This window comes from Lissotriton helveticus, chromosome 9 (genome assembly GCF_964261635.1).
Source record: "Lissotriton helveticus chromosome 9, aLisHel1.1, whole genome shotgun sequence".
Taxonomy (NCBI): Eukaryota; Metazoa; Chordata; class Amphibia; order Caudata; family Salamandridae; genus Lissotriton; species Lissotriton helveticus.
Window position 1 is genome coordinate 92257433 of NC_136070.1, and position 23410 is coordinate 92280842.

General features: G+C 42.5%; 1 protein-coding gene across 2 annotated transcripts in view; it reads left to right on the plus strand.

Moving 5' to 3' along the window:
- The window catches only part of ZFYVE26 (zinc finger FYVE-type containing 26), a 657581-nt gene that overhangs the window by 98652 nt on the left and 535519 nt on the right, over positions 1-23410 (plus strand). For both annotated transcript variants that reach the window (XM_078659543.1, XM_078659544.1), the window contains exons 6-7: positions 5613-5701; positions 10971-11131. In XM_078659543.1, coding sequence (XP_078515669.1) covers positions 5613-5701; positions 10971-11131 — 250 coding nt within the window. The remainder of the gene's footprint in view (positions 1-5612; positions 5702-10970; positions 11132-23410) is intronic.

Genomic DNA, 23410 nt, shown 5'->3' on the forward strand with positions numbered 1-23410 from the left:
CCTAGCGATCTGGCTCCTGAAGTCTTAGAGTTTGGCTACCTTGACTTGCCTCCTGAATGCATGGATATCATATGGGAGGCACGGAAGCCCACTACCAGAGCTTGCTATGCAGCAAAATGGAAGCGGTTTGTCATTTACTGTACTGAACACAACATCAACCCGCTAGATGCATCCACTCCCAACATCATCTGTTATTTGTTACATCTTTACAAATGCAATCTAGCATACGCTTCCATCAGGATACACTTATCCGCCATAGCGGCTTATCTCCAAAACAGGCGGCATCTCTCCGTTTTCAGAGTGCCTGCCAGTAAAGCCTTCCTAGAGGGCCTGAAGCGGTTCATCCCTCCCAGGTCCCCGCCGGCTCCTGTATGGAACCTCAATGTGGTCCTCACCAGGTTGATGGGCCCACCTTTTGAGCCTCTACATTCATGTGAGGTTCAGTTCTTGACATGGAAGGGGGCTTTTCTCATTGCCATTACGTCTCTACGACGTGTTAGTGAGCTACAGGCGCTCACTGTACAAGAACCATTCATTCAAATTCACTCCAACAGGGTGGTGCTGCGCACTAACCCTAAATTTCTTCCTAAAGTGGTTTCGCAGTTCCATGTCAATCAGACCATTGAACTGCCCGCGTTCTTTCAGAACCCAGAAACAGTGGCCGAAAGAATGCTCCACACTCTTGATGTCAAACGAGCTTTGATGTACTACATTGATAGGACCAAAGACTTTAGGAAGACACAACAACTCTTTGTTGCCTTTTCAGCCCAGCACAAAGGTAACCCCATTTCCAAAGCAGGTATAGCCAGGTGGATCGTTAAGTGTATTCAGATTTGCTATCACAAGGCTAAGCGCACTTTAACGGTCCCCCCCAGAGCCCACTCCACCCGCAAGTTGGGGGCCTCCATGGCTTTCCTTGGTAATATCCCTTTGGAAGATATTTGTAGAGCAGCCACATGGTCTACACCACACACATTTACTAAACACTACTGTGTAGATGTGCACTCCAAGCAGCTGTGGGGCAGGCTGTTCTTAAGACACTTTTTCAGACGTCTGCAGCTGGCACAGGCGGCCGCCGTTAATGGAGGGACTGCTATTTATTCTATGCTATAGATATGAATTCAGCAGCCCACATGCCTCGAACTGAATATGCTACTTACCAGTATGCATCTGTTCTTGGCATGTAGGGCTGCTGACATTCACATCGCCCGCCCTCCTCCCCGGCGCCTGTAGCGGCTGCAGAATTTACACTTACTCTTAGCATGGTCATCGCTCACACTGTTACACTCCATCTTCGCCACAATGGCTAAAAACAATCTGGGGATGGAGTCGATGCCCATGCGCACTGTAGTCCAGGGGAGGAGCAACCTATCTCGTGATACTTCGAAGACTCTTCCAGGACAACAATGTGCAATCATCCGGACCCAACACTAGGCGGCGATCTATGCTATAGATATGAATGTCAGCAGCCCTACATGCCAAGAACAGATGCATACTGGTAAGTAGCATATTCATTTTCACTGATCAGAATTTGCTCTCAGTAAAGAAAAGGTTGGAGGCCCTTGCGGAGTCCAGAGCATGCAATCAGAATCTTATAATAGAATGCAACATCCTACAAAATATGTGGTTTTCCAGAAATATCAAGACATTTCTTTTGATTTATTGTCAGAGTCCACAAGGTTAGAGCTGTGCAACTTCATCTAGCAGACAATTGGAAATGGCTAAGTGAATCATTATTTTAAGTAATATTCTTGAGGTTCTGTTGTGCTGGCTTCAGGGGGAAATCCAATACAAGACCAACACAACATCAAGCAGCCACTGAAGCTCAGATAACAATGACCTCACCGTCCTCACCATAAGCCTTTGGAGTTCAATCATACAGATTATGGTCAGTTAGGAAATCGAACTCCACATTTGTACTACACTGTACCTGCACAGCTACATTTCTTGACCTTTCTCAAAATCACCTGTGCTATTCCACCTGGTCTCCCAGAATGTTGTGATGTCAAGGCTGACTTTGAGATACAGACTGTAGATGACAGACGACACAGACCGCATTAGGATCCGTTTCTTTCTCACATTTGCCAAATGAACGTCGACATGATTATTCGTTGTTTTTCCATCTGTGCCTCTTAATTGTTTTTACATGCAAACAGACTTTCCCTTCGAGAGTTGTTCATTCTATCAGATTTTAGTGAACTGCAGGTATCAGTCTGCCATAGCCAGGCTGTTATATAGAATAAATATAAGATTATGAGCACCCGCCCACAATGTGATATACCCAAGTATGATGTGGATTGTCTGTGATGCTCTTTGTACTGTGTATGCCTTGGAGAGATTCCTCTTGTTGGTGCTTTGAAAGACTAAAACAATAAAATAAAATAATAATATAAGATTATGAGCACACAAGGATGTAGAAGTGGGGCAATTCCATTGCAGTACCATTAATGCTAATGGTTCATTTAAGGTGAAGTATATCATTGTTTTTGCTAAAGAGGTGTACTGTTCAAATTTTGTTCACACCAACGTTATCAAATTGTTTTTCAAACCTGGGAAGTTTATATTGGTCTATTGATGAGGATTCCCCTCACCAGTTTGCAGTGAAGAACTCCTCTCACTGTGAGTTTCGAGCATGTAGGTTTTTGTGTACATTTGGGGATAATGAATTACATCTAAGAGATCCTGTTTTGCTTTGTACTTATTATTTAAGAGTGTTTTAAACCTGCAGGCTGATAGCCACAGTGGAGAAAGATGTGTAAGCATAATGAGAGTATCAAAGAATACTTGTCTTTATGAATCAAACTTTTTTTATGAATCTGCCAATTTTGCCTTTCTTCTCTCCTTTCATCATGTGTTCATCTCGTCACTCAAATAGGATATTATGTCCATTAAATCAATGTTCTGCCTAAACATAATTATTCCATGAACTACGTGGAGTTGAAAGCCATGTTTCTGGGACTGAACTGCTCCGCTGCTGCAAGGAGAAGTGGTCCGAGTCATCACATGGACCGCAACTCGAGTTTACTTTTAGCATAAATTTCATTGAACACTTTCTCTCACTTAATAATGTTATGTCAATACATACAAGAAGTACAGAACTGGAATTAAAATGAATATAAATAAAAAATACGAAAACTCAAAAATTGCTGGGCATTTATTGTAGTCCCGTACTAGAAACGGATAGGTGTGATTGATAAACAATTACTCATCTTAATCCATCTCTAGTCGAAAGCCATCTTTCTGTGATTGATGTCTACTTTTCCACTGCTGCATGGGAATGCAGGCCTCAATGACAGGGAATGGAACATAAGTTCATTCCATGTGTTTGTTTGGCAGTTTAGCTATGGGACAGGGTAATGCAGAATAACACGTTCAAGACTTTTCACCTTATGAGGAGAATGGCACAAGTTGTGCAGATTATGCAAATAAATAAGGCAGAAAGATTTTCACTAAATGGGGGTTTTGCTGATCAATGTGTTTCGTGTCGAAGGAAATTCATCAACGTCCCTAGTTTCTCCTGCGATTGAGAAAGTACTCACTAGTGGATACTCTTCTCTTGAGTTAAGTTGGACAATTTACTCTATTCTTTATCCACCTACCTCCTGGAAGCTGAAAACCCCCAACAATATGTTTTGGATGAGTCTGATTTGATCTTAATATCCAATAGATGAATCCTAAAACTTCCTCTGCTTCCAGATCCCTCAGTTAAGAAGGATAGAATACTTATCAATTCCACCATTCCATTGTTGAACCTGAGCGCTTGGGTCCTGCCAAACGTACAAATGTACACACATTTGTATTGGAAACCAGCATTACTGTCCTGTGCAGCACATAAGACTCCACTTGGCACTTGTAATAGCTAATGACTTGGATTTTATCATTCTACTCTGAATAGTAGCCTCGGATTTTGAAGCAATTTCATGATTAAGTCCCATGTTTTGTCACACCAACTGAGGCTGTTCGAAGGACTTAGCTGGCCATTTAAATCTTCAACAAGCTATCAGCACCCCTGCTCTTCAGTGGTATCTTCATTTATTCTTTCCTCCTTCGGTGCATAAATCATTTCACTCAAAGGCTTCTTGTGATATCTGTCCTTAGTCTTGAGAACCAGCACTCTTTTCTGCAGTCAGTTTTGCACGCAGGGCTAAGATTCAGAGTAGGAAAATCACCAGGAGTTAATTTTTCCAGTTCCTTCACTAACTTATTCATTACATCTGAGGATTTGAAACGAGGCACACACTTTGCCTTCATCAGCATCAAGTTTTACTTCTTTATCTTATGTAACTTTTCCTAATAAACACAGTGATTGAAGCTCGTGTTAGGCTTTAATTAGAGTCTCGTTCAAGACCATTCCACGGTTTTGTAGTTAACTAAATTGGAACTAGTGTTTCCTCACTTATTTGGACTAAGCACTTTGAGAGACTTACTTTCAAACTTGCCATCTTCTTTAATGTAAGCTCTGGAAGTCTCCATATATGAAGCACATTTCAACCTAGTAGCAGGAACCTTGTTCAGAAGAAGGTATACATAAGTATGTAACATAACATAATTGGTCTCGAGAGGGATACCAAAGGGACCCCACAAGGATCTTAGACTCTCTCTTCATAATAATATAGTATGCTTCTCATGCCATATTTTAATGAAGCTTGATGTGGCTGGAATATCGCCATATTACCACAAACTCTTTGATTGATGGGGTAGTCTGTACAGTCATTGTTACAAGTAGGCTAATTATTTCATCCACAGTTGACCTGTGACTCTGGGGGCTAGGCTCCACTCACCAATATCACTTTAACTTCCATTCCGGCCTCCAGGGGAAGAATGTTCAAGGCCATTTGATTGGCTGAAAGCCACACCAAACATAGAACACCTTAGATGTTCTTTCCTATGCCTGTTTTTGCATTTTATTAATGTTAGCAGTCCAGTCTTCATGAGAGGTATGAGTAGATAACCAAAACAGGAAGAGTGGTGCCCATTTCTGCTGTTCCTTGCAACAAGAGGGGCTCCATTTCATCCACCCCTAGTCACGATTATCAGAGTAAGTATTGCGTTGTTCTTAACCTGAGTCAGTGACGTGAACTGCTTAGAAAAATGAAATAATATTAAAAGATAAATAACATTATATAAATGAAGAAGCAAAATGCAAAACTGATTTTCTTTTTAAATGTTCTGTAAATGTGAAGACATTATAAATTGGAGACCAAAATATAAGTTGACATCCTGAGATTGATTGGTGGGAGTAGTGCAAGTGCATCAAACAGAATACAGTATGGACGATAAGCGGCCTCAATTCAATTTAGAAATACTCCACCCTTCCCATGAAATTTTGATTTTGTTTATATTTGTTTGTAAATTAAATTAAATATTTCATCATGTGTATTTGTTTGATGGATACTTGATTCTGTAATTTGTTTTGCCCGGTTCCCAGGATTCCAGTGATGATTCTTTGTGGGTACCCCAATTCCAGTAGGTCGAAACTCGCAGGCTCTTTTTATTTCCTTTTAAATTATAACGGTTTTTGTGTTCGGTGTTGAAAATAAATATTAAGTTTGTCAATTACTTGTTTGGCTGGACACATACAATAATTTGTACTTATGTAAATTTGTATTTAGGATTTGTGCAAGGATTTTGTCTTGAAGGAATTTTGTGATGGACTTTGGGCTCAACTGGAGGTTCTTGAATGGTGTATACATCAAACCAGGTAAAGTAACATGTACTTCAGAATGTGCATGCATGTGCAGTGCAAAATGTTTGGAAGCAGGAATGCCTTTGTCATCCCTGCATTCCTTAACTGGTAACATAACCTGTTTAGCTAAGATGCTGGAATTAGTAACTGTGCAATCTTTGGCTTGTAGGTTTTCTCTGGAAAGGGGTGACTAAAAACTGTTGTTCCATGCTTAATGACATGAGCACTCCCTTCTTTTGGGACAACACAAACCGACTTTTGCCATTCTTTCCATACTGCTGGGCCTCTCTTGATACATTTTCCCTTTCCTGACACATATTTCGTATAAAAGCCCATATAACCTATCAGAATATATAGTTGTAAAGCACCAATTCACTCTGAGAGATATCTTGGTGCTGAGTAACAGATGTGTATTGGTAACAAACACACTCTTACAAAATTGACTAACCTTGCAATACAGAGATCCGGACTGATCACCATGAGGTCAAACTCAGATCCATGCAGTGATTATATATGCCACTTACCACATTCCTAGAATCCTACTAGTGCATGGAGATAGTTGCGATCAGTGCTTCATTTTTAAAAGAATAATTGCTGGTGGGCAAACTTTTTCTCAGAAGCTTGCTGCTGATTGCTGAGGTTGCTCAGTACCAAGGCTGATTAGTCTTGATTCACCCTTATAACCCTTTAATCCACAATCCTCCATTCCCTGCCCCATTATCTCTCATGCAGGTTCTTTTTCATCTCTCATTTCTCCATCCATCACTATTTTCACTTTTTCTTCTCTCTTCTTTTCCCCTTTTCTACTTTTTTCTTTTCTGTTCTGGGTCAATGTCTAATGATGAAAAGTATGTCTCAGTACCCAAAAATGAGTACTTGTAGGTAGGCCCCACCTGCAACTACCAGTTTAATTTAGGAACTCTTTAAGAGCTGTCTTGGAAGCATTTTTTGTCACTTTCTTGTTAGATGAGATCAGGAACAGCTATAGTTTTCTATAGCACAAAGGGTAGGATATTTCAGTGATTTTCCACAGTGTGGTATATCTTCTAGGATGATTAATGAGTTGGTGACCTTCAGAATAAGCTATTTGGACCATATGTGTGATTCTAAATATCTATAGACTGACATCCTTTAAAAAACAACAGAGAATGACTTTTAAGGACTTTCAGGTTCTGAACATTACCATTTAACTTATAAAAGTGAACTCCCACAGAATAAGAAAATGCCTACCTGCACATCTTTCAGTGACTCTAATGTTCGCACCTATGACGTCAGCTGTCAGCTGTAACTGTGCTATATGGCCACTTCTCTCTCATCTTTAGAGATGGCAATTCTGATAGAGTGATAAGATCAAGTGGCAGGCATGGCTCTGCTGTGGGGTGGGGTGGGGGAGAAGAACGGACGGACTCGAAGTGCTTTATGCAGCACATTCATTCCGCCATCTTACCTAACCTGCCAAAGTCATCGAGTGACTTCATATATTTGCATTGATATGTCTCAGGATAGAGTGTGTAGAGAACTTGAACGTATTGCAGCACTCTTAGTTACCAAATTTAGAAGGGACTGATCTAGCGATATCCACCCAAAATGCAAACTTACTGGAAAATAAGGTTGCCGCTTAAGATTTCAATGCCAATAGTAAAAAGAACTGGGGACACCTACTTTACAGGTGTTACTGTCTAAAGGGCATACCGATTATAGGTCAGCTCTTAACTTAATGATACCTAGAAATAGTGTTGTTTGCTATAAGTAAAACTATTGTTACTGAAATTAAAAATCAAGTACATGTTTTTTTAAACAGCAAGCTTAATAAGCAAGATTTGAAGGTACATTATTTCTAGTATAAATGTTAAAAGGAAATATGTCTGTCAAACCTTGACAGCATAATTGCTCCTATCAACTGAAATGTTAAAGGCAAGAAATCAGAAAGGAAGGCAAAAAACGCAAACATGCTATAAAATGCAAGAATACGTAACTGAACCACAGATAGCAATCCTGCTTTTGACATTTTCGTGCTAAGCCTTTTGGATCATTGTACTCTTTTTTTCTTTGCAATCTTTAGCATTTAGTGCTAGGTATTATTCAGTAAATATGGAAATGCAGATACTTACTGCCTCTGCTTGTGTGGTGGAAATCCTCCCTGATGTCTGTTGACATGATTATTAGGTATTTATGTGGCTCTTATTCTGCCATTAGTATAGCTGTGCAGCGCTTTTGTTAGTCGGGGGATGACTTCACATCGCAGTCCAGGAGTGCGATTATAGTTGTAGAGATGTGCAGCGAGTGAAGATGAAGGAATGTTTCTTTGTTAGGTAAGTGTGTCCGAGCTAGAGGGTTGTACGTTTGATTGGTGACGCCAGAGAGCTGTACCAGAGCTCTTTATGTATTATCTCTTGCTTGCCCACTGCCTTGTGAACATATGAGTGTGGAAAGCAGCTGGTGCAAGGTAGAGTAGATCGAGCCATCAGGTTTAGTACATCCAGGTTTCCAAAGAGGTACAGTTTCTCAGAGATTCAGGTACGGAATTCCACATATTTGGGACCAAGTGTGAGCCAAGCAGATTTTGGCCATGTGCAAAGAGACTGTTTGAGCGAGCGAAGCGTGCGTGTGTGCTGGCGAGGCACCAACTGGTCTTGAAAGTATTGCAGGCCTGTGCCAAATCTAGCCTTGTGCATATAGCACAATGCTTTAAACTGTATTCGTTTTTCCACAGTGAGCCAAATTGAGCTCGCGGAGGAGGTTTGATACAGAGGAGTGCTTTGGAAGGCGACATATAGCCGCAGAGTTTTGGACTACTTCTAGGTGACGGATGAATGCCTTATCCACTCCTAGATACAAAATGTTGTTGTAGTCTATTTTAGAAAGAATCACAGCCTTGATCACTGTCCTTTGGGCGGACGGTGTAATCTTCCCAATTTTCTTTTTACCCTCTTCAGCACTCAAAAGCATGTGAAGGTCACCTTGGCTACCTGTGGATTCATTGAAAGACTCTCGTCCAGCTAGAAGTCGGGGTTCTTTACATTGGAAGACAGTTCAGACAGGGGCCTGGGAGACTCCGGCCAAATCTATGCTATGCTTGAGTGAATTGCAATTCATCCAGGTGGAACTGTGACCCAAACGCAAATTCAAGGCCCCGATGTTATGTGCAGATGACGAGGAGAAGATGATTTGAGTATAATTTGCATAGGTTAGTCCGCAGAACTCTGGAAGTAAGAGCACACAGCTCTGACTTAGCACTGGCTGAGAAAACCTGGAATGTGCTGTCTTTAAGGAACAAGGTCTTTTGGGTTAATTCTGTTCCCCGGAGACCCAACTTCACCTACCTTTCCAGGAGGGTGAAATGTGACAGTGTCAAACGCTGTGCCATGGTCCAATAGATTTAGCGTGGCTGTACCACCTCGTCCATGAGTCGTTTTAGGTGTTCTGTGACTCCTCGGAGGCGGAATTTGGTCCTGTGTCCTGCTCTGAAACCTTACTGTGATGAGTGGCGAAAGTTCTGGGCTTCCACAAAGGTGGTAAGCTGCGAGTTCACATGTTTCTCCAAAAGTTTGCAGAAGATGGGCAGCAATGAGATTGGTCTGAAGTTAGACCGAGTGGGATCCAGATTGGGCTTTTGTTTTAACCGTAGGCCCATGGCATGCTTCCTTCCTGAGGGATGTATCCCACTTGCAATGAGGAGCTGAGCAGCCCAACCATAATTTGTAACCGGTCCGGTCCAAGAGGTTAATCTTATTCAGTGGGAGGGGATTTAATCAACTGTAGAAAAGCCAGAAACCTAGGGTGTCCAACAGAGAAAACAACCTCATTTTAGGAGTGGCTAGTGGCATATTCAAGGTATTTTCATCACCTCTTGGGGCAAGCTCCCATATCTGCCACCTTTTTAATGAAAAAGTGTGCCAGCTCTTCGCATTGTGACTGAGACCGCTATGGCGCTGGAGTTGTTTTACTAGGTTAAGAGAGTACCGTGTCCACTTTAAAGAGTGTCTTATGGCAGTTTTGGAGATTTTGTCCGAGTGGAATGAAGCTGAGCAGTTTTGCAGAGCCCATGATAGTTCTGCAAAGCTGTTTTATACTGGTCATGGGACTTTCTCCAAGCATTTGCAAGTTTTTTCTCCAAGCGCAGGGCTTCGGTAAACCATAGGGCAGGGGGTGGAGTCTCTTTGAGGACCTAGGAGTTGCATTCAAGATTATTGGCTGATTTATGTCTGTTCCATGTCTGGTACAGTGCTTCGATGTTGTACATTCAAAGCAAGAAGGTCTAATTTAGCCCAGTTGCTAGACTTGACTAAAGCTTTTGCCACCCCTATAGAGGAGGTGTCCTGAGTCCTGATGGCAAAAGGCACTGCCATATGGTCCGACCAGAATAGCAGCAAGGGTGGATCTGTGGTGAGCTCCTTGATATTGAAGAAGATGGGATCTAAGAGGTGCCCAGCCTTGTGTGTTTGTGGTTGAATTGATGAGAGCTAAATTGAGCACACTCAGATCCTCTAGAAGTGTTGCATCCATAATGCACATGGGATCTTCAAGATTGGTGTTGAGAACTCCTAGGAGCGTGAAACTGGCACACTTACGAATGTGTGGGGAGAGTAGTTCGGGAACCAATGAGCACCATTTCCCATCATATCCCAGAGCCCGATAGATCAGGCCCTGGATATTGTGTGAGATATAGTGAGAAAAACTAAGCTTCCCACTTGGGAATGGGTAGCTCCTGTACTGTACATTTGTATTTCTTCTAAAAGATAATGGCAATTCCGCCTACTGCCCTATTCTGTCTATCCCTACTAGTGATGGCATAGTTTGGTGGGAGTGCAGCAATAACATCTGGCAGCGACACCTCATGAAGCCACGCCTTAGTCTGGAACAGGGCACCTGGGACATTGCCCCACAAATATTTAAATGTATGCTGCTAGACCCTAGGGAGGGAGCAGCAGTTGATGCTAAAGATGCTAAATTTGCTCATATATTTTAAATGAAAAAGCCCCAGGTCCCCCAACTAAAGTATCATAAATGCACAACTTAAAAGGATAGATATGGTGTTGGGGGCTCTAGTCACTAGTTAATTACATATTTTGGCAGTGCTGTGTGGTATGGTATGTCTTTACATATTCTGTTGTGGGAAAGGGATTTAGGTAGGTTGACTGATAGTGTATCTGTGCTGTATTTGGCATAGTGTAGTTTGTCTATTAGGCACATTTTGAACTATCTAAGATTTGCAAATAATTGCGTTTTTATACAAATATTTGCTGACCAGACACTTTCCACTGCATTTCCTTGTTTGTAACAGTGGCAGTATCTCCAAGAGGGATCTTCTGCAACACCTTCACAGTCTGGACTGCCATTCGTCCCTATATGTTCTGTATCACCTGACCAACCTGCCGGCTCTGGATGAGGATATTGTTCTTGCCCTGCTGCAGAAGGATCTTCCAATAGGGAATGATGGAGCTAGTAAGTACCAGCTGAAGTTTTATTGTTGTAGTTCCCAAAAGGTTTAATTGTTATGGTGATTGTTTTTTTTTTTAATTGCATTACCCACCAGAGCTATCGGAAACCTAAATTATGCCATTCATAGGTTTGCTTATTTGGGTTGTCTTCAATTGGGTCATTGTAGAATGCTTATTCTCAAACAAGAACTATTTATCCAATACTGTACTCCAGTCTAATACTACTGTCCTGTCTTTACAGTCGCTCATCCACACGGACGCGTTTAGATGTACGAGTTCAGTTGTGTGCTGAGCTGTGAACGAAGCGCCTGGTAAAGGACTTCCAGCTACCCTCCATGCTTTGTGTTAAATTGTTGACATAATTGTGAAAATCGCTTTTAAATAATCACATCACTGTTTTTAGCTCACTTAAATTTACCTGTGCACATTGTACTTTACACTCGGTCACGGAGCGTCTTCTCCGGTCCACCACGGATTCTTCTGTTTGTGTGGAGGGAAACACGACGCAGAACTGGAAGTGTTGTTTGCTACCATAACGCACTCTGCGGTCAGCAGGGTAGTTGTTAACTGGCTGCACAAATTGGAATGTTTGCCCCTACGCGCAACGGACGCGCGCAGCGGGCGCCTAAGGCAAGCCAGTCTGCACCCGTCCGCGCCTGGACCGGGCCCAGTGCCACGATCCCTGGTTCAGTTACATCAGCTGGGCACTACACAATGACAACTTACTTCAGTACCCAGCTAAAAAACATTCGCCGTGCCACCAAAATACACTCCTGTCCTTGCCCCCACACATGCTCTTTAGCCAATAACTCAAACTTCAGCTGCTCCAATTGCTCTTTCAAGCTGAATACCAACCACAAAGCAGGAGCCGCTCCGACCCAACTTCTGTACACAAATCAGGATCATATGTAACTAGCGCTCAAATATGCCCGCTCACTCCCTAAACATAAATATGAAATAGCAGATTTCCTAACAGACCAAAAGTTAGACATATTATTTATAACAGGAACCTGGGGAGACCTCTCATCTGGTCCGGACTTTCGCACCGCAAACTCGGAAGGATTCTGCGTATTTTTGACATGAGAGAACCTTAAAAAAGGGAGGTGGACTAGCAATCACACATCGCAACAAATATCTAGTCAGGACGGAGACAATCCCCACCACGACTTGCGAAGCTGTGACATTTACCATAACACTTAACCACTCACAAACATTTAAAGGAACCCTCCTTTACCGTCCCCCAGGTCCCCGAGTGGAATTCCTCTCTTCTCAGGGCAGTTTACTGGAAAATCTAGCAGGAGAAGCTGCTTTCACCATCTTGGGTGACTTCAACTTCCATCTAGAAACCCTCGATGACCATGACACCTCCACCCTCATTGCAGAACTGGAGGCTGTGGATCTCCACCAGTTGGTGACTAGCCCCACTCAAAAAGCCGGGCACACGCTCGACAGGTTTTTCACCAGCAACAGGCAAATATCGATAATAAAAACCATATCCTTGGCGTGGACGGACCACTGGGCAGTCTTCTTCGATATTCAGGCAAAAACCTCTCTGCCGCATATCACCCCGACTCCACCCACACATTTCAAAGCTTGGAGCAGCCTAGACCAGCAGCTCCTCATAACACATCTGTCATCCACCAACTATGAGCCATCACCAGATCCTACACTTGCCTCATCCAGCTTCTCCGAATGGCTCAATAATGCCTTCAACGCCTTAGTACCTTTGGAAAAACCTTTAAAAAACAGAACTGCTCCATCTGCCCCCTGGTTCTCAGAATCCCGTAGACTTGAAAAACAACGTTGCAGGAACCTTAAGAGACGTTGGCGCAGAGACTATAACTGCAGTGAGAAAATCCTTTACAAGGAAGCCATCTCCAAGTATAAGCATCTCATTATCCTGGAGAAAAGAAAATACTACCTCAGTCAGATAGAATCGGCCCAAGACTCCACTAAACAGCTCTTTCAGGTTGTCACTAAACTATCAGGGTCCGGGATAAACCCCCCACTAGCCCCCACCCAAGATCTTTGCACTGCTCTGGCCAGCTCCTTCTAGTAAAAGTCAGCAATATTTACGCCAATTTTGCCACTCAACCCAAAATAGACTACTTAACGCCTACTCCAGACAACGAAGAAACCACTCCCTCTTTCGTGAATTTTATCCAAGTCTCACCGAAACAGATCAAGGACCTCATTTTATCCACCAAGTCAGGCTCCCCGACTGACCCTTGCTCGGCCTCAGTCTTAAAACTGATTCCCGATATACTAGCACTAAATCTAACTGATATCTGCAATGCCATGTTTAACACCGGCACCTACTCTGCCACATGGAAAAAGGCTATCATCAAACCGCTGCTGAAGAAGCAGCACCGTGATCCGCTACGTTCCAAAAACTACAGACCAATCACAAGCCTGCCTTTCCCAGCAAAAATATTTGAGAAATTAAGGAATTCGCAACTAGCCAAATACATTGAAGACAACAACATTCTGGATGAGATGCAATTCGGCTTTAGGAAAGGCCATAGCACAGAAATTGCCCTCATCAAAGCAGCAGACGAAATAAGGACAATCCTAGACCATGGTGGCGCCGCAGTGCTAGTGCTGCTAGACTTATCAGCAGCCTTTGACACGGTTGATCACGCCACACTAATCGTTTGTGTCGCAAACATAGGCATCAAACTGAAGGCCAAAAAACTACTGGCCTCGTTTCTTCCCAACCGGACACAATTAGTGACTCTCTCTAACTATAAGTCTGTCCCTTTCACCCTCCCGTGTGGTGTGCCACAAGGTTCATCCTTGAGTCCGACACTGTTTCACATCTATGTGTCGGACCTGGCCTGGGTCATCTAAGCCCACGGGATGGGACTCGCTTCCTACGCGGACGATACACAACTGGTGCTTGCTATCCATAATGATGGAGGAGCAGTTGCAGCCAGCTTCCAAGATGGAATGCGCGACATCAGCACCTAGATGGCCAACAATTGCCTAAAGTTAAATTCCGACAAAACTGAGGTTTTGATTTTTGGCAAGCTACATTCTATCCTGCCTGGTCTTCTACCTGGTGACTGACCAATCTGGGACCACCACCTCCCCCGGTATCGAAAGTGAGAATTCTAGGGGTCGTGTTTGACGACAAACTGGCTTTCATTTCACATGCCAATGCCATTGTCTCTTCATCTTTCTACACTCTTAGAATGATAAAAAAAACTACTACCCTTCCTGACATCTAGTGCCGGAAAAACCCTGGTTAGCACCCTAGTAATGTCAAAAATCGACTACTGTAATGGCCTGTTTCAATGCTCAGGAAAAGGTCACCAACAAACTGCAGATGGTGCAGAATTCAGCGGCTAGAATGATAACAGGCACCCCCAAGTATCAACCAGTCTCAACGGTAGTCCGAAAACTCCATTGGCTACCTATAATAAGCCGCATCAAATTCAAAGCCCTATGCATCGCCTTCAAGGCCATCCACAAAACTGGACCTGACTTCCTGAAGAAGGCTTTTTGTGTCTACCTTCCTAATAGACCCTTGCGTTCATTAACGGCCAATCTTCTGAAGATCCCTCGCACAAAATAATTCTCCTGGGGCGACAGAAGATTCGCTGTTGCCACTGCTGAACTATGGAACACTCTTCCTCTGCACATCAAAACATGCCCAAATCTATTTGCCTTCAGGAAACTTATAAAAACGTGGCTTTTTAATCAATAAGCTTCCCTCCTCTAGTTCGACCTCTACATAGTCCACAGCGCCGAGACAACCAAGGGTATTTGTGGACTCTACAAATTGCCTAGACTGAATAAATAAGTAAATAAATGTGTCTGATATGACTGGTATAAGGGTCTAATTTAGAGTTCGACTGAGAGTTACTCCGTCACTAACATGACCGATATTATGTCTGCTTTTTTTCATGTGCTATAAGTTATAATGCACTTGTAGAAAGGCAGATAGGATGTCTGTTAATGTTTGCCCTCTGTAACACAAGAGCTGGGTCTAGTGGCTCAGTGGACTAATGCATTCTCTGAAGGAATTTGTGTTTAAGCCTATGGTCACAGGTTTGAATCCTGGAAGATTTACCTCGTCTTTCATCCTTCTGCGGTTGATAAATGAGTACCATTGAATTGGTAACAATGAATACATTTATTCAGTGCTAAAGTGCTCCATAGGCAAATGTGTACTTTACAAATATATTGTTATGTTATGTTCTATATTATGGAATGTTGTATGTTATTTTATGTTGTATGTTATGTTAAAACTCAACTTTGTTCTGGCTTTGAATAATGTGCGTATGGTATTTTGCGTTACATGAAACTCAGTTAACGGAATCCTTTGAAGATTGCAGTTTAACAAACTTAAAATTCTCATTATAAATGCAAGTGAATTTTGAGAAAACCCAGTAGTGTAATTTTAGCTCGGTTTTTCTGACACTGTTGTGCAATTTTCCTTGACAGAACTGTTCTTACTGTGCAATTTTTGCAAACAGCCCATTGTAAGGACGTGTGTAATTTCAGCAGTTTAATACCCCGTTCTAAAGCACCCTGGCCATGTAGGTGGCTGATTTTAAGTGGTTTCAGACCAGAACGAAACACGTGGTTCTGAAGCTGCCGTTGTAAGAGGTGCATATTGTTAATTGTTGCAGTACCAAGACTGCCTGTCTCATTGGGTGCCAAATGATAAGGAACTAAACAGTCTCTCCCTCTAAATGCGTGCTGAACCTCTGCATACCTTCCAGAAGTGGTCAACCTAATAGTAAACTCAATTGACATATTTAGATTAGTCACAATTTAGCTGAGATGGGCAGCCGTTCATCATCGTCCAAGGTAGCAAGTTCCTTCTTCCTTCTAAATCAGAGAGCCATGAATTTATCAGGTGCATTAATGATTAGGGTACAATAGACCTATGATATACAGCGTCTCACCTGCTTGGGCTTGGTTTAGCTTCTTGAGGGTTAAACTCAAGAAGGGAATCTAAGAGTAATCTCCAGAACAGGTCAATCTGAGGGTATTTGTAGAAGTGGGATTTGTGCAATAAAAACTCTTCACTTGAGGATTGGGAGGATTAAAAATGGTTGTGTATAGAAATACCTCTATAATCCATTTTTAAAATCCAGGAGACCGGATAGTTCGGATCAGGCAGGTTCCTGTCCACAAGGTCATCACCCTATCCAATGAAGACTTTATTTACTTAAATTCATTACTACTTTTGTGGGAACCACCATACAACATGGGTATTAGTTTTATCCACTGTGGATTAGTAAGTTCCAGTCAAAAGGAAGGGTCATCCTGCTGCCGAAATAATCAGTCATTGACCACTGCTAGTTGAGATGCCAGGCAGTAGAATTCAATATTTGGCATGACCAGTCACATATCCAACACAGACTGGGTAGATCTGTGAAATGCTACCCACTGTGCACCATGAGCCCTAATGAAAGGCACTGCCCATTTGCATACCTTAGAAAAACACATGGGGATGTTGAATGGGTAGTTCTTAAGGAAATATAGGAAGTGAGGAAAGAAAAACACTTTTTGAAAGTATCACTGTACGCTAAAAAGAAATCGCCACTAATGTCTAGTTGGAAAAATTAGTCAGTAGGGCTGTCAAATTCAGTTATAGTCATTATCGGTCCCATGTATTAGCAACCAGGCTTCACAGTAGAAAAGTCCTATTTAAATGCACACTTAAAAGTTTTATTAACAAAGTATTACTGACTAATAATAAACTGTGCTTGTTTTAGTTGACAATTACAGTTTTTCTTATAGTGCAGGATCTGTGCCTGCTAAGTCCACAAGCAACCGTGAGTGTCATAGTATCTTTTAGGAGGCCTTTCTTACTTGTCATAGTCAATCTCTAAAATATTTTCAACTTCTGTTTTCTCATGCAAAATCTTTCCAAGGAATTTTGCCAAAAGGGTTTATCAAGTGAAATTGTTAATACAATGATACGTTTTTTGTGCAGAGTACATCTGCAACCAGAATGCGATCACACAGAGGATTTACCCGGCCTATTGCCCAACAAAGGTATACATATAGGGTTCTCCACTTATCTGTTTCTTTCGTAAAGTTCATTTCTTCTACTTGACTGTTTTCCACTGTATACAAGATTCGTTCTGTTCAGCGTTCTGGATCTAATCCCAGAATTGCAGCAGCCCGTCTCTGCTGATGCTGAGAATAACATGCAGAGCAGTTAGGACCTGGCTTCCTTTAAATAGTGCATTCAATCAGAATGGCCACCAAGAGTTCATAATGCAAGTCATCACAAGACGTCATGTAATATCATACTGCAAGACTTGCATGTTTTTCTATCAGTTCTCTCCTTATAGCATTTGACCAAACTAAATGTAGCACATAACTTGAACTCCCAAACAGCTCTGGAACATCGTATGTTATAGAACTGAACCTATACACTCAGGGCACGTGATAATGCCATTGTACCTCTGCTAATCATACAAGGTACTGCAGCTTAGCTTGCATTGCTAACTAGGTTTTTTAAATTTATTTTTTGAAAGCCAGTCTTATTGACTTTACCAATGGTTGTTTAAGTATTGGTAACATGCGAACTCCCAGACAGCTAAATCGGTCTGTAATGAGGCATAAAAAAGTGCACACACACACAAAGATTTGCACAGAGGAAGCGTAGTCATCAACTCACTGTTACCGATGACAAAAGCAGTTGCGGAATTATATAGCATGCAATGAAAATATTTTATTTGCTGGTAGTTTTATAATCTATTTATGAAGAAATAAAAATGGTTGAAAAGCCTCCTGTAGTCCAGAGTGTTATGCTGACTATTTGTAGCTCTGTTTTAATACTCACTTATGACACGCTCCAGTTCTCTAATTATGGTGAACACGCCAAGCTGTCGCTGTTCAATCTAGTTGGCCATACATTCTGACCTGGGATCATGAGAATTCACTATATTTTGGTGGGATAAGCTGGCTATATGCTTTAATGGATGACTGGTTTCTATTTCAGTTCTGTAAAGTGTCAGTCTTCAGAATTTGGATTCAATAATATGTAAAAAAAATAAAAAAGCTTTTGAAAGATGGTTTTCTAAGCATGCTCCCTAAGGGCCTGATTTAGAGTTTGGTGGACGGGTATCTGTCACAAACGTGACGAATATCCCATCCACTGCATTACAAGTGCCTTTGGATTTAATGCACTTGTAGTACAGACGAAAGGGTATGTGTCACCTTTGTGATGGAGTAACCCGCCCTTCGAACTCTATATCAGGCCGTAAGCCATGTTTCCTTTCCATGGGCATATTTTCAGATTCCTTTAACAAGCATCCACCTTATTTCTGATTGAGTAAGTTTACCCAAATACCACTTCTCATTATAAAGCTTATAGAGTGTGCACGTGCCTCTTGTTGGCGTGCAAATCTCCAAAAATGGGAAGTCGGACTCTTAGCGGTAGCAGTGATTCATACTCTTGTGTAAGACGAGGCCATCTGCGGCCAGTGAGCTGGCTCAGCTGCTCTAAGTACAAGCTGCATACTCTTTCATTACGCTGATCACATGTTCTGTTCTCTCCCAGATCTGCAGCAGTCTGCATGTAGCCTGTAACTGAGATGTTTCAGTGTTCCTGTGTATGTGGTCTTTGCCCTGTATGATTTGAACAAGTACTGAAAGTCCCAATACAGTCCAGAGTTAAATGCTAATAACGTATGCTTGTGATTTCTCATGATGCAGCCTGTCTTCAACCATTTATCATCAAGTTTGGCTCCCTTACCCTGGGTTAAAGCAGTTGAAGTGATTATACATGTGCTTAATGAAGGACATCATTTATTTGGCTTTCAGAAGTACAATGGAAAGTTCTGAAGCATGCCATCATCAAAAGTATCATACACTTTAAGTATGAGTTTAGTGGTCAAATGTAGATTTTGTGGTGTCTGAATCAAATTAAACATTGCTTAGGTCATGCATCACTGACTTGTAAGAACACTGCAAGATTTTTAGTGGCACCTTTTCTGTGGTTGTAAAGCCAGCCTAAAGAAGTCCTTAAGCACACAGATGCCCCAACATTGTCCACCTTCCATTCCTTCATTTGTATAAGCCTGAATTAAGACTCTGTTTTTTAAGTTTGTCAAGATTACACAGTCAACTAGAGGAATCAGATGCAGTCTCTGCCCCAGCTCAGGAAAGGGGAGATGACAAACAGTGAAGTGATACCTTTTTTGCATACATATGTCTAGGCTAAACTTAAGCCCAGGCTTCTACTTGATATTCTTCCTGTACATTATCATTCAGTTGCAATCCAGAGACCCAATACTTTGCTAGTAATGTAGAGCCCCTCACCTTAACACAAAATCATGTTTAATGTATGCTTCCACTTCTGTAGCCTAGTTTCCTCTTGGCTTTCTATTTATAACCTACCCATGCCATTTTTAAAATGTATATTTTGTGTGTGTGTATGGCTTCCTGTTACTACCAAACTTAGACCCTCTACTGCAGGTTACTGAGGATTAAACCCATTTGCTGCCTTAGCAAGTGTCACCAAGAGCTAAAGCAGAAATATTCTTTCTCCTTTTCTTCCGCACTGTGGGTAAGGCCAGGTTCCAGCTGAAGTGTTGATTTTGTCAGAGTTCTTGTGATCTCTTCTTATAGAAAGGCCAAAGAGTTGATGTAAAGCGAGTTGGCGCATGCCTGGAGAACATTTAATTGTGCAGGTTATGGGGAGGGGAAGCCACAGTCTTAATATGAGCGTTTTTTTGTGATGGATTCCTTACTCTTAGTAGCTTGCTGCAAGGCATTCTTCATTGAAATGCATGTGGTACATGGCCTACAACAAACCAAAATCACAATATTTGGTAGAAATATAAAATACAACATTTCATAATCCTGTGAGATGAAAACTAAAACAAGCATTTGCAATGCAATAGGTCTCGCATTTACGCGAGTTTAAGCTATTGGCATTGTAAATTACAATATGTTTTATTTATGTTTCAAAAACCAAAAGATAAATAGAAGGCATTGTCATTTACAATGTCAATAGCTGAAACTCGCATAAATGCGTGACTGTTTGCATTGCAAATGCTTGTATTTTTGGTGCAATCGAAATTAAGTAAATCCATCAAGAGGTGGTGCTTTAGCGAAATGGCATTTATCTCACAGACTCCATCCACTGGCCTGCAAGTGGGGGCCGAGAGCTGGACTCCATAGGCCGGCATAATATAGCCCTCTAAAACCACCCCTCTAAGTAAAAGGGTGTGCTTTAAGGAAACGCCCACAGCCTTACGCCCCTACCAATTCTGCGAGTGGCATACATGCCAACATTTTAGGAGGGGAAAGTTTGATAATATTAAAAAAATGATCGGGAGAATGTGTTTTTCTCTCTCTGACTTCCATTGAAGCAGGGGCAATTTCAGGCGGGAGACCGCCCCAAAAAAGTGATTTATCGTGTAGAAATCGGGAGTCTCCCACATTAATCAGGTCCATTGGCATGTATGCTTGTGGACAAGTTTCAAGGCTGGTACTGCTAACAAATCATTGTTGGTTAGGGGACTAATGCACGTTCTTCTCTTCTCCTGGGTTAAGACATTTTGTTCAGAACACCTATTCAACACTCTGGAGGTAACAAAAACCAACAAAAAGCATTTGCAAGCTACATGTGATGCTGCCGTCTTCGAAGCCGGTGCGCTTCTACTATGGCATTTATGGTCCCACTGGGGATTTGAAATCGGAAGGGATTCAGTGCAGCAGGCTGATGTGAGTGCTGCATTACTACAAGGTCTGCTCCACTCCCAGGTAATCACCCAAGTACTTCTACATGCGCCCACAGAGCTGGAGCAAGACGCTACAAGGTCAGGGCTTGCCCGCGTCTACTGAATTTGCAAAATTCCTCGTGAGGGTCCGGTGCGGTGTCGGCGGTCCTTAGTCACAGGGCCAGCATTGCTGTACGTTGTCCCTCTCCTGCACACTAGCTGAGGGGGGTGTGGACGTCGCAGTGAGGCTTCTCGGGCTGTGGTTGAGGCACACAGTTGTCTGGCTTGCGCTGCTTCATGATAGTGCACACCCAGCGTGTCTCAGTTGTCAGAGCCACAGGGAGGCCGGATCGGGGCACACGCCAGTGCTTTTAGTCAGGAGCGCGGGTCCTACAGTGCTCGTAAACCAAGAAACAGGATCGGGACACACAAACACTGATCGTAGCCCACAGCGCTGCTTGTAAGCAGGATTGTGGGTCCTGAAGCACACGTAACCCAAGAGGCGGGATTGGGGCACACGCCAGTGCTTGTAGTCAGGCGCGCGGGTCCTCCAGCGCTCGTAAACCAAGGAACAGGATCGGGACACTCAAACACTGATCGTAGCCCACAGCGCTGCTTGTAAGCAGGATTGTGGGTCCTGAAGCACACGTAACCCAAGAGGCGGGACTGGGGCACAAGTCGGCATGGAGCGCAGAACAGCCTCTGTCGTAGACTTAAACGAGGCAGAAGAGATGCGGGAGGGCAGGGAGCGAGACGCTGTGAGCGTGCACAACTGTTGTCCGGCTGCGAGAAGAGACGGCGTGCGCGGTGCGCGCGAGATGCCGTGGGTGTGTACATCTGCTGTCTGGCCGCAAGCTCACCTCGCCACAAAAGAGGCGCCGTGAGCATGCACATCAGCTGTCTGGAGAAAGTGCACATGTCCTGTCCCCCTTCCGAAATCAAGTCGGCAACAATAGATCTCGCTAGGGACAGCGTTCGCGCTGTGTCGCTAGACGAGTCCTAAAAATGAATATGTAAATGCTACAGAAATTTAACAAATCGGTTGTTTGGATTAAATTTGAGGCAAAAACATAGAAGTTCCATTGAAAATAATAAGACATTTAAAATGCAGTGTTTTGGATATGGATATAGGCACCCTTTGCAGCTGATCGCAACTAGGGAACAGTTTGTGATTCAACCATGTCAAATGTTTTACTTTAGAACATTTAAGTGTAAAGCTTTTACTTGGTGTGAACTCACATTACAACATTCCTTACTAAAAAGAGATTCTTGATATATGTCAATGAAACTAGCAGATTGCACACACCAACCGCTTTAGTGAAACAACACTCACTATAGGATTCTCCCATTTAGGATATTGCCTGCTAATGGAAGTAAAGGGCGGAATCAAGAAGGGGGACAAGCATGGGAAGGATTCTGGGAAGAAATTGGGGTTGGAGCACAAGAAGAGGGGAAAAACAGTCTTGAATATTAAGCAATAGCAACCAGTCTAAAAAGGAAATAGCCCCTTCCAGAATCATGAGGCTCAAAATGCTACAATTGGGAAAAGTCAGGCGGCAGAGAATTGAAAGTGTAGAATAACAACAAACTCTAAAAAATGGATATTGTACATCAAGTGGCTAGTGTAATTCCAGCTTTCAATGGCTGGACTGCTTCAGCTCAAAAATTGTACTCCTTTCCATCAAGCCAGACCTTAATCCTCGCTTGGTTTCACTCCTTAATGTTCATGTTTAAAAGATCCATGATAAGCTTCTGAATATGACTGCTTTTCTGTTGTGTTAGTTGGCCAAAATCTGAGAACAGCAGCACCCTTCTGCAGAGATCTCTTTAGGGAAGCCACCACACACAGGATGGCTCCCAGAGCACACACAGTATAGTGTTAATGTCTGAGGATACAGCTCTTTTCAAGGCTGTATATGGAGTCATATATATATTTTTCATGACATCTCCATCTCCTACTCGAGCAGGGGTTAGGTAGTACGGAAGAAGGGTTGTGTAACATCAGTAACTGGCATGTTAGCATCTACTAGTGACAATCCCAGAATGCAGGTATTAGGAGACAAAAAGCCCAAAATATAGGTACATTTTGGGTTTTTTGGAGGGGGGAAGAGGGAGTGCTGTACACAAATACTTTTCCCCCTCAAAATTGCATCAACTAAAGGTTTGCTGTGGTAGGATCACCATCTACCCAGCTCTGAAGCAAAGCCAAAGCTGTACAAAAAACTATTTTTTACCATAGTTTTGGTGTTTTTCGAAGCAGCAGTCCATCTTTCCCAAAATGTGTGGGTTCAGCCTACTTGCAGGTAGTGGGGGAAACATGGAACGAAACCCAAGGGAGAACCCAGAAACCTATACATTTCTGAAAAGTACACCGAATTCTGAAATCACCAAGAAGTCATTTATGTGTATATCTCAATGTTTTACCAAAGAAACATTTACAAAAAAATAATAATGAAAATAATGAAAATTGGTATGAAAAACAGACATTTGCAACAACATTTTTATTGGTAACTTCTTGTAGCTGAGGGCCGATTTTTACAAAACCCATACAGTGTTACATCTGTCAGTCCCTTCTGATCACAGAA